This window comes from Thunnus maccoyii, chromosome 4, assembly GCF_910596095.1.
Source record: "Thunnus maccoyii chromosome 4, fThuMac1.1, whole genome shotgun sequence".
Lineage (NCBI taxonomy): Eukaryota > Metazoa > Chordata > Actinopteri > Scombriformes > Scombridae > Thunnus > Thunnus maccoyii.
In genome coordinates this window covers 5,070,925-5,082,534 of record NC_056536.1, presented here as the reverse complement: position 1 = coordinate 5,082,534, position 11,610 = coordinate 5,070,925, and the positions used below count along the sequence as shown (strand labels likewise).

At 41.6% G+C, this 11,610-nt stretch overlaps 1 protein-coding gene across 1 annotated transcript; it reads right to left on the bottom strand.

Annotated features, from left to right (window-relative positions):
* Window positions 1–4,584: 4,584 nt before the first annotated feature.
* Window positions 4,585–10,925, bottom strand: LOC121895304. Its single transcript, XM_042408329.1, has 10 exons — window positions 10,918–10,925; window positions 10,672–10,778; window positions 10,464–10,567; window positions 10,104–10,376; window positions 9,895–9,985; window positions 9,711–9,778; window positions 9,396–9,611; window positions 9,173–9,307; window positions 8,899–8,952; window positions 4,585–8,796 (listed from the first exon to the last, which is right to left on the bottom strand). Exons 1-9 carry the CDS (start codon window positions 10,923–10,925, stop codon window positions 8,902–8,904), a joined length of 1,053 nt encoding a protein of 350 aa, XP_042264263.1. The 3' UTR covers window positions 4,585–8,796; window positions 8,899–8,901.
* Window positions 10,926–11,610: the final 685 nt, after the last annotated feature.

The following is an 11,610-nucleotide window of genomic DNA, read 5'->3' as shown; positions in this document are numbered from 1 at the left end:
GACGTCGTTGGTCTGCAACCCGAAATGGCGGAAGTACAGCAGTGTCTTGGCTAGACAAAAGCAAGATTGCGCCGCCTGGTGGTCGACGTCTTGCGCTCACCCAATTCCGTGAAAAACACACGTGTCTGATGGCGGATAAGGAAAGACAAAGCAAAGCTTTGTCCAATGTTATCTGACCATCAGATGTGCAAAAAGATGTCGGTGTGTGTATCTGCGCACGTGTGCATGTGTGTGAGAAAGGGAGAAGGAGAAAAAGCGATCGTGAGAGGGAGAGAAGTGGTTCCTTTGTCCACATGTACGGATGGCAGTCTGTGACGCAGATTGTCTGGTTTCTGATTGACAAAGCAATTTACTTTCTCACTCACAGTAGCACAAATACAGCAGTAGTCCTGAGCGGGACAAACCCAAAATAGTCTAGTGTGGTGAACACAACTAACAGGCAGCAAACTTAAAATACTCCTAAGAGTAAACAGAGAAAAATGGACTCAGCGGTCCGTCAACTCACACAAGAACAATAGCAATAAAGCTAAAAAGCTAAATGCTAAACGCTAAACAACAGTGCCTGATGCTGAAAAGAACACACAACTAACACTGCCTCTGCCCAGACTCATGCCTCTTACTTGGTCGCTTCAGAAAGCAGAGAGCAGGGTCACGGCAGCTGGCTCTCAGTGGCGTGGCGGAGAGAACAGCAGAGTCGACTCAGTGAAGACGAGCAGGGCAGAGAAGTTCCACGTCTTCCTGAAGAAACTATATTGCTTCCTTCTCGAGGGAATTTGAGGACGCTAGTTGCGGCAGCGGTCTCTCTCGGATCCAGGAATGTGTTCGGGTGAACACGGGTGAAGTCTCTTCTCGTCCGGCCAGGGGAGTCCTCGATGAGAGGAAAACATGTGCGTGGGGTACCCCCTTTAGTCAAGCTGACTCACAGAGGAACAGAAGTTACCCCTAGCTCAGTGACATGGGAAAGGCGTGTGTTTCAGGGCGGGCGTGCTCACGTTTTAAGGGGGCGGCGATGTCATGGCTGCATCATCAGGACGCTTCGCTGTGCAGGAGCGTCTCCGCCAATGAGGGACTACATGTTGACTGTTCCCTGCTGAGGTGTGAAAATCGCAAAGCATCCTTGGAAATGGAGTTTGCAATGGACTCCCATTGTCTGTAAGCAGCATTTTGGCGCTATTCCTTTGTCTCGGGGGAAACAAAAGAAAAAGCACCTCGTGGTCAGGCCTCACAGGTTACATGTAGGCCTTCTGTGTGACCTCGTGGTTTGAGGCCAAACAGCGACCAGCATATTAGGTGCATTACTGCCACCCTCCGCTTTGGACTACGAACCATTGATTAAATCCTACACATTAATCCTGTCTGTCTAATAAACTAAAAAAAAACAAAAAAAAAAAAACCTGCTGCTCAACCCTCATTTCTTGATCATTAGTACAATATATGATTACATGTGTAATAGTCTCCTCAGCCAAGTGGGAAAAAATATGTGCATATATGAACATCAGCAATTGGCAAAAATGACAGTCAAAAAGTAATCATGTTAATAATCGTGATCTCAATATTGAACAAAAATAATCGTGATTATGATTTTTGCCATAATCAAGCACCCCTAAAAACAACATAAATTGTGATTTACATATACACACACACACACACACACACACACACAAAGAGTTTAAATGTGTATCTGATAAATTGTAAATATGTATGTAATGAATTGCTTTCTTTAAGAAACTGTTACTTGAACATTTTTTAGTGTGCTCCTAAAGTTATGTGTGCTCCTAATTTTTTTCATTTAGGAGCACATGTACTCCTTGGGAAAAAAAAGTAAGGATTAAACACTGCTGTCAGATGTGTAGAAACACTAAGTAACTGGAGTGTGGTGCAGTCCAAGGGCTTCTGTCACCGGCATATAGATGTCTTCAGACCTGGGCTAACAGGTCTTACTTTATGGCGAAGACCTTATTGTATTTCGTGTGTTTGTTTCTTTCTTCTTATTATTCATTCTTTATTATTACGCCACTTCAACCCTAAATTTGACCCCCTAAACATGCTCAAAAACTCACAAATTTGGCACACACATCAGGTCTGGGAAATAAATTTGATAAAATGTAAAAATTATCCCCCAAAGTGCCAAAATGTGCTCGAGAGTGCCACCTATGTATCTAATATGGCCGCCATGGCCCGTAGGAATGTCATAAAGAGATCAAACCAAAACTCATTTATTCGTCTCATCAAGACCTACAAATCATACGCTGACACCCCTGACCTAAATCCAACAGGAAGTCCGCAGTTCACCCATGAAAGTATGACTTTGTGCCAATTTTGGACCTTGAATAAACGTTATCTCCTCCTAGGGCGTTAATGGTATTGGCTTCAAACTTTAATACATGACTTATCACACTGTGCTGAACAAAAGTTATTAAAAACTTTGTAATAACTCGAACGGTTTAGATTTTGTAAGCCCCGAAAATTGGAGTGCCACATTGCACCTTACAATGTAAACCGATGGGGAGGCAATCTCTGGGCATGGACTTTGTGCCAAAGTGGGGTGTCTGACGTCTAAACTATAAGTCAGACCACTTTCAAACCTGTATCAATGGATTTGCAATGAAAATTCCTACAAAAATATGATTTTTAATGTAAGATTTGGCCAAAGTCATGGGATTTATGAGGATATTTCACAAGAAGAGTACTCTGAAATCCTTCTCTCCAGCTGAGAGGGAGCGAGAGAGAGAACGGGAGGTGGGGGATGGGTAAAGTAAGACCTGTCAGCCCAGGTCTGAAGACATCTTTATGCCGGTGACAGAAGCCCTTGGACTATGCCACACTCCAGTTACTTAGTGTTTCTACACATCTGACAGCAGTGTTCAATCCTTACTTTTTTTTTCCCAAGGAGTACATGCGCTCCTAAATGAAAAAAATTAGCAGCACACATAACTGAAAAATGTTCAAGTAAACAAACAAGTCAACAATTCATTACATACATATTTACAATTTATCACATACATATTTAAACTCTTTGTGTGTGTGTGTATGTTGATATTGATTCTGACATGAAATACGCAAAACTACAGTTACTATGAACCATTTTGGCGGAACAGAAAAATACATATGGATTTTTATCCCAAAACCCCTCTTGATACAAGTCATCATGGGAAGGTTGGGGACGCTCCATCACAGTAGCATCTTCAACCAGGAAATTCATTTCAGACAAAAACAAACACTGGAGTTTCATTACGAAAGGTAACCAAACTACTTTGTCAACTTAAGTGATTCTACAGACAGATTTACTATGCAAACAAGGGGTCAGATCTAGTCCCCTGCTGCAACCTTACTTGAAACTGTAGAGGTTTAAAAGGATAGAGAGAGAAAACATAAGATAGTGGGGACACAAAGGGGAGGTGAGAACATGGAGAAATAAACAAAAACAGTAACAACAATGACATTAATGTGTGTTTTTCAATTTTTTTTAACTGTCCTGTTTGGCAGCTCAGGCATGCAGAATGAATAGTCTGTGCCTTGGGGTGCCAGAACAGATTTGCTAGTAGTTCCTACACAAACAGGAAGAATTCATATTTAAACTACTGAAGTTGAAGTTCATGTAGTACATGCTAATGACAAAAATACAAATGTCTCAAATGCATTAGAGCTCAGTTATTAAATAAAAATAATTTCCTTTCCTGTTATGTTTATAGCAACATGTAGTTATTGGATTGCTGTATCTTGTCTAAGATACTGATGAGGATGTGAAACACAGAAGGGATACAGACAACATGCAACATGAAGCCTGCCCATTTCCTTTTAAGATACATTTGTTCAATTGACATTGACCTTTTCATATTAAAAATCACTGAAGATTAAAACTGTTGCATATTAAACACATCAGGAATAAAGGTTACATGAATTGAAACATGCAGGGGTATACATTAAAAGTTGTAAAAGAGACCAACACCTATCATGTGGCAAACAGAGACTAACACATCTTCACAAACACCAGTTACAAAGTGCTTCACAGTCAAAGAAATAAGTTAGTAATAAATAAATCTAAAATCTCCATTTCATGATGATTTTCACATAATACACACAATACATAATCCCAAATCTCTCCACAATAATACAAAATCTAAAATTTATACACACAATTGACCAGTTGGAGTGGGACAGACTCCACACTAAATAAGACAACATTCATAATGAAAGCCAGCCTACACACCATGAACAACACACAAGTCAGTGTGTTTCTAAAACCCAACAGATAAGCACAACTACGACATGAACACGATAACACTTGCACTGGGACACTGCGATGTAGCTGATTGACTCAAATTAAACTTAATCCTGCTCCAAATTGAAATCCATATCAAAAATTGCCTCCACATCCTCAAAGTCAAACACAAACAAACTTTCCATGCCCTCTAACTTTCCCTGATCATCTTTAACACCAAAACTACACAGAATACCTTCATGATCACTGAAGTACGTGGGCATCACTGCACATTCATCATACTGTGTTGTTTTAACATTAACATGATCAATCAATGTCCCCTTCTCTGTAGTTTCGTGTGTTACATGCTGCTTAAATCCTTCTTGGCCCATGAATTTACAAATTGATGATTCTTTTAAAATGTTTTCATTAAAATCTCCCATTAGTACAATTGTGTTACTGATTGGATTTAACCAGTCAAGTAACTTCCCCACATTATGTTTAAATAAAGAATTTGGATAAGATGGTGGAGGATAATCTACTGCCATCAATATGTTTAATGTGTTACACAGGCACACCAAACACTCCAGATTTAAGTCGAGTACCTCCAGAATCTGACAGTCCAAATCGTCTAAACAGTACAAACCAACTCCACCATATTGTAGATTTTGTAGTTCTGACAATTTGGGGTTACTGCTGGTGTAACACAAACCTCGAGGACGACTGTGGAAAGTGTAACCACTGATTTGCACACTGTTTAATGAGGTTTGTGCAGTGAGCCACGTTTCTGTGACAGCAATACAGTTAGGCTGCAAATGCTGTGTGCAAGACACCAAATCTGACAGGTGGCGACTTAAACTCTGAACGTTCATTAAATATACAGAGTAACTTTGTGCATTTATTGAAGGCTTTGGCTGTTCAATTAAAAATGGAGGCAGGCTATCCGTGGCCTTCTTTATGGTGTCTTTGCAGTAAATGGCCTTCTCTTGAAAATCCATGATGATCGGTCCAGACAAAGCCCTAACACGACTCAGAGCTACATATACCTGCCCAGGTGCAAACACCTTCTTCAAAGATACAACAGCCTCATCTACAGTTAAGCCCTGAACTTTGTGAACAGTACACACCCACGCTAACCTCAGAGGAAACTGTAAATGCACACAACCACGTTTAGTGGCCTTCTCCTTTTCTGGATCAATAGCAGTAGAATCCCTGCATTCTACTTCTGCGTGTACATATGTCTTCCTCCTCTGTAAGCCAATTTTATCATCATTAAATTTAACATAAATTTTTAGAGGAAATGTTTTATCTTTACCAAAATCCATGTCAGGTTTTGGGAAATTAAAACGACATGTTTTCTTTTTCCTGCATGATTTAGAATCTCGTTTAGAGTGTGTTTGAACTGATGACACAATGTCCAATAATGTATCATCATCTGAGGGTAAGTCGCATGTAAAGTATTTATCAATGAACTCAACCACCTCATCTGTGTTCTTATCAATTTGGGGAGCACCCTCAATCCAAAACAGACAGTGAACATGAGAACCGCGCTGCTGAAATTCTACCCTATAAAAGTGATAAATAATTTTGCCAATTGGTTGGGAAGGAGACAGAACTTCTTTCAAGATACAATGCCATCTATAGTCAAACATCCTCGCAGCTGTGACCGGGTTACGACGCAACAACTCACACCTGTCTGCCCACTCCAAATCCTCTACTGTCTGTGTTCTGCCTTCCTGTTTCAGAAAAGTGGTCAGGAGATTCTGCCAACGCAGATGTGCAGATGAAAATGAATAAAACCACGCTGGGATCTCCAACTGATGTACGCAGGCTAAGATGTCCTTCTGAACCGACTGCCAAAAAGCTTGAGTTCCTCTAATAGGCTTAAGAAACCTAAACCCCTCATTGAACTTTAACAACTGCTTCAAAGACTCCTCAATCAATCAACATTTTTGGACTAATCCTTTGAGACTTCTGTCCTCCTTTGCCCTTACGCAATGCCACAGAAACACTCGACGACACTCGATCCATCTCTGACATGTACTGGGAAAAGAAAATGTATTCTACATTACGCGCAAAACGACCATCAGCATGCATAATCCTGTTTAAGTAATGAGACAATTTTAAGCGATATGAACGGCTGTCATGGAAAGTCTTACTACCAAGAGGAAACAACACAGGGAAACATTTAGCCTCATTGGTGTGGTCAGAAAGCACCCCAACTGGACTATTCCCCTCTGCAGGTGCAATGTTTACAATATCATGAAAATACTGGTCTAATGCTTCCTGACCAATATCAACAGGCATAAGACAAGTGTCCTGAAACATGCAGTGCTGCTGTCTGTCATGTAACAGTTCATCTTGTATTATCTCTGATGTTTCCTCCACACCATCAACTACAGCCTGTTCTGTAACCTCACCACCTGCCTGAGCCGTCATCTCACTGTCTCTAACAACCTATTCATCCTCACATTCTACCTTTTTTACAACAGCTTCATCCTCACTGGCTGACTGATCCTCCTCATTCTACCCATCTTTCTGCCTACAAAACTCATTTACCCACTCTTCATTGAACTCAATATCCTTGTAATACACATTAGTCCCCTTTAAATACTCTAGCGCCTGTCTTACACATGAAGTATCCACAAACTGATACTCGTAATGCCCTTCATACGTCAATTTACGCTTTAACTTCACCTGCAGCAAAGACCCTTCCATGCTAGAACGTGGAAACACATTAGTCGTCTGCACTACGTTGGCATAACACAATTGAAATCTTTTGACCTCTGTCTTCTGCTTCCTACTAAACCCAACACTGGCAATAACTTGCTGCTTAAACTCATGCTCAAACATGAAGTATCATGATACTTTCTTGTCCTCACTTCTCTACTCCTTTCTTTAACCCTCTCTCTATGCTTGAGGCTGTCTCTATATTTCACCATACTCTTTACTTTAGTCTTGGCTTTAACACTCTCTATGTGGTATATTTTCATGATAGTTTGCTACACTCCATAATTTCGCCCTTTCCCTAAAACAGCACATTTTCATAATACATCTTTTTAATCTTTAACTGACGTTTCTCCCTTATCAACATGTCAAATTTCTCCTGTCTTTTTCTTCTGCCTCAAAAACTTTGACCTCAAAGACTTACTACTTGATTTTACCTCAGTAGCATTCTCCACAACCTCACCACTATCAACACCTTTATCATAATCTACAAATTCTAAGTTACATCCTACTGCTGCCTTGTCACAGTCTACAATATCCTTCATTCTAGACCTAATGCTGTAACCTGTCACTTCACTAACTTTACAGTAACCGTAACAAGTCTGTAGTCCAGGCTTACAAAAACAAACAACATTCTCAAAATGCTTGTTCATGATGTTCTCTAAGTAAATGCACTCTGCTGACAAATGCTCATTGTCACTGCTGTACTTCAAACGTCCACCATAAAAAGTACACACACTAACTCCTAACCAATCTGCTGTGACCTGTATTTCCACCTCTGTGGCCCAAGTGTTAACAGTTCTCATCCTGGATTGCTGAATGTTCTGGGTACAGAGGAATATTCACTCCTCAAAATACTCTGGTATTTACCCTCATTCCTCTCCAACTCTTCACATACTGCCAGTCTAATCTTCCGATGGTGCTTCTGTGAACCACTCACAGCCTGAGAGATGGCTCTGAAGAAGCAGTTACCATCAGCCACGATCTTCTCATTCCTACATGGGACACCTGTCAACCCAACTTCTTTGGACACTGGACCAGTGACCTTCACAAAGTCAACATTTAATTTTGTGCACAAAACCTGACAAACATCTACACCAAGAGGACAGAAGACCAGCTCCTCATTCCTCACAGCACTAATAAATTCTACATCTGAGTTAATTTCACTAACATCAAACCTCTTTGATTTCTTTGACAAAAATGTGAGAAGAAATCTTGCGCTTTCTGCCATAAGTACTTGTTGGTTCTTCCTCTGAACCGCTGCTAACCTCAATGGCTAGTGTCTGAACAGAAATATTAACCACTGATAGACTCGCAGCTACACTAAGGACACACTCAGACACGCCTGCAGAAACCTAATTTCTCCTGCGCTCAGTAACACTAGACTCTGGTGCTGGCACTGTACTCATCTCAATGATACAACTCTCCGCAGAACAACCAACGCACGATCCAGATCATGTGTCTTCCATGAGAACACACTGCTCACCGTGTGTTTGGCTAAGCTGACCAAAGCTATAGCCATACACTGCAATCCTCCATATATAAACCGCTCGTCTCGCTGGTGAAATGACCCCCTAACAACCTTTATACTATCTTAAATCCTCTGCTATTCTTAGCCACCACTGCCACATCAGTGCTGTTGGAATCTAACTGAGCTGCTTTAACATTAGAAACAGAAAAAACAAGAAGAAAAACTAGACTTAGCTTTGCTGATCTTCTTTGGCATTCGTGCTCCCTCTTCGACAATGGACTCCATCAGCATGGCAGGGCAAGCTGCAGCAACCTCCTCCTCCACCAACTCTGACACCACACCAGCAGACAGTGGCACCACAGACCCCCCCCACGGACTCCTGGGCTGCCGCCAACACCTGAGAAATGTAAAGATGAGGTTTTAATAAGAAACAAAATAGGAGTGGAAATGTCGATGATGTCTTATCAATGACAAGTCACATATTTAAACAAAGACAAACCTGCTACACTGCTGGACTGGGCATGGAGGCAGCAGGTGAAGGTGTTGCCAGCACCTATAAAGAAAAGGAAAGGACAAAAAAGTCAAAAAAAAACAATACACTCATTAAATTTGCATACGTTGCCAAGATATACCAAAAACATCATTATCATTAAAAAAAACAAACAAAAAACCCAACGTGCCGCTTTCCTCCTCTGTGCCTTGTGGCAACACCTCTCAGCTGACTTCATGTTTAGCTCTTAGCAGTATATACATATAATTTGTGGGAAAGTTACCTGGCCAGCTGCTGGAGCAGCAGTGCAGTCAGAGCCAGAAGGCGGCAAAACCTTCACCATGGCATCCAACATGGCACCCCTGAACCACACAGGGTTGGACTGGATGACAGACTGTCGCACCATAGGTGTTCCAGCCTTTAAAATACAAAGAGAAAAAGGAGAATTGATTAGATTTTTCTCAACCAAAAACGGTGAACAAATGTCCAGCCACACAGTGAGTTACCTTGCACTCCCGTCCAACAACGGTCCATTCCCAGGGGTCACTGTGACGAGGCACGGGGACGTGTCCCGTCACAACCAGCCTGGGGGAAACCTTGGCACGCGGTGATGTCTGGGGAGACACTGGGGGCTCAGGTGGAGGGGGTACCAGCTGGCGGACCGCAGCATCCCACAGCAGCTCCACCATGGCCGGCATGCCATCAGTGTTGCTAAGGTGCACCTGAAAAACAGTCAAACAGCTATCTGTTATTATCTGACATATGAGAATACAAAACTCTTCCATGTTACATGTCACAACAACAAAGTATGCTGTACTTACACCGTCGTGGCACCACAGCTCCAACCGATGCAGAGGGAGGTGCTCTGCCACAGACACATACGGGAGACCTGACACAGATGTGAAACATGATCACTTCTTCTAATCTTTAAACCTGTATTAACCATTTGTGTTAAATTTTAAAGTACATTGATTACAACTGCAGATGACCAAAACTTTAACACACCCATGCGTGCTGCGACACGGTGGTACTCCTGACGCAGCAGGTCCTGCAGGCCCAGATCAGTGTTGATGCGTGGAGGGAAGTCCAGCAACACCTAAAGAGAAAAAAAAGTAAATTACAACTATGTCTTTAAAATAAGCATGTGCTTAACAGATATGCCACTTTAGGACCAAGCAAATACTGACAGTAACTTTTCACAAAAATAAACACACCTTTGGCAAGAGGCTGCAGACTGTGGTCAGGAGAGCACCGAAGTCCAACGCTGCCTCACCAATGGTCCTGCTGGCGGTGAGGTTGTTGCTCGGGGCACACACACAGACCGTATCCGGGGTCCACGGAAGGGAAGCATGCATCACCTCTGTCCTCAGGTCAGCTGCTGCTCCACCTGGAACAGAAAGAAAAGAAAAAGACAGAGATCCCTGTGTCATACTCACAAATCCGTCCACGATGGCCCGCAGGTGAGAGTCTCCAACGACGAACACCGGCTGCAACAGAGACAGTGCGTTAGAACAGAGACACCAACCTCGACTCCATACACCCATCACTGTCTTCTGAATAAAAAAGACAAATACCTGCTGGTCCGGACGCTGTGCTGGAGTGATGAACTTGATGGGACGGTGGGTCAGCTCAGAAGTTCGCCATCTCCGCACATGATGGCGGTAACCAGTACTGCGCCCTGTTAGGATGAAGATCATAGTAAAGAATGTCAACCCATGCCTGACAAATTGATACATTTTTATTGAAACTGCACCATTGAAACATTCAAAAACTATTTAATACATTCGAGCAACAAACTCAGGGACGGGCAACCCAGGGGTCCAGGGCTGCTGCTCCGCAATCCTCCGCTTGGCCGCCTGAGCACATCGGTGGGACTCCACACAGGGCATCTGCAATGAAAAATTAGTTTTTAATCAAACCTTTACACAGAAAGCATCGCAGCCTGTGCCAATCTTACTCACAAACCAGGCAGAGGTCACCAAACAGAGTTTTACTTCAGAATTCAAACACAAAATTGATTCAACTTACATTGGCATTAGGAGATGGGCAACTTTTATAAAAAACTGTGTGTGTGTGCGCTCGTGTGTCTAAAATCAGTAAGTGTGTGTCGATTGTCAATAGGTTATGTGTGTCTTTATAAATTAAATAACTATATATTTAATTTATATATTTAGTACAGTCGTTGTAGATCAGAGAATCACAGATATAGTGCAGCTGACAAACCAGCAGAGCACCAGATCACACAGGCAAGAGTTAGATATCTGTAAATTAAAGAATACACATTGTTTTATTTGCTGTGATGTAGAAAATTCTTATATTATACAATAATGTGTTAGAAAAAAGAATAAAATATTTAAACATACACAATACACTGATCCACATCTGTGTCTATATAAAATGTTTTGTTTCTCATACCAATAACTACTCTCAAAAACATCAACAAAGTAGTATCCTGATAACACATTTGATCAATCAATACATAGAAATTAGCCAACTCACCATCTCACAACTTATACATGATGGTCAAGACAAAAACACACAACTGAATCTACATCTCTAATTACGATTTACACACACAGAAAATCCTACAGACATGCAATTATATGCAATGCAGTCTGTCAGTCACAACCTAGCACAAAAGCTAGTTCGTAGCAGGCTAACAAAGCAAACCTTTAGCCTTTATAATTCTAGCATAAGATTTATATAACATGCTAATGCCAT

Coding starts and splice junctions, on each gene's coding strand:
- LOC121895304 (XM_042408329.1), bottom strand. Junction 10,568..10,671: donor CCTGAGTTTGTTGCTCGAAT/GTATTAAATAGT, acceptor TCATCCTAACAG/GGCGCAGTACTGGTTACCGC. Junction 8,953..9,172: donor CTGCTCCAGCAGCTGGCCAG/GTAACTTTCCCA, acceptor TTTTCTTTATAG/GTGCTGGCAACACCTTCACC.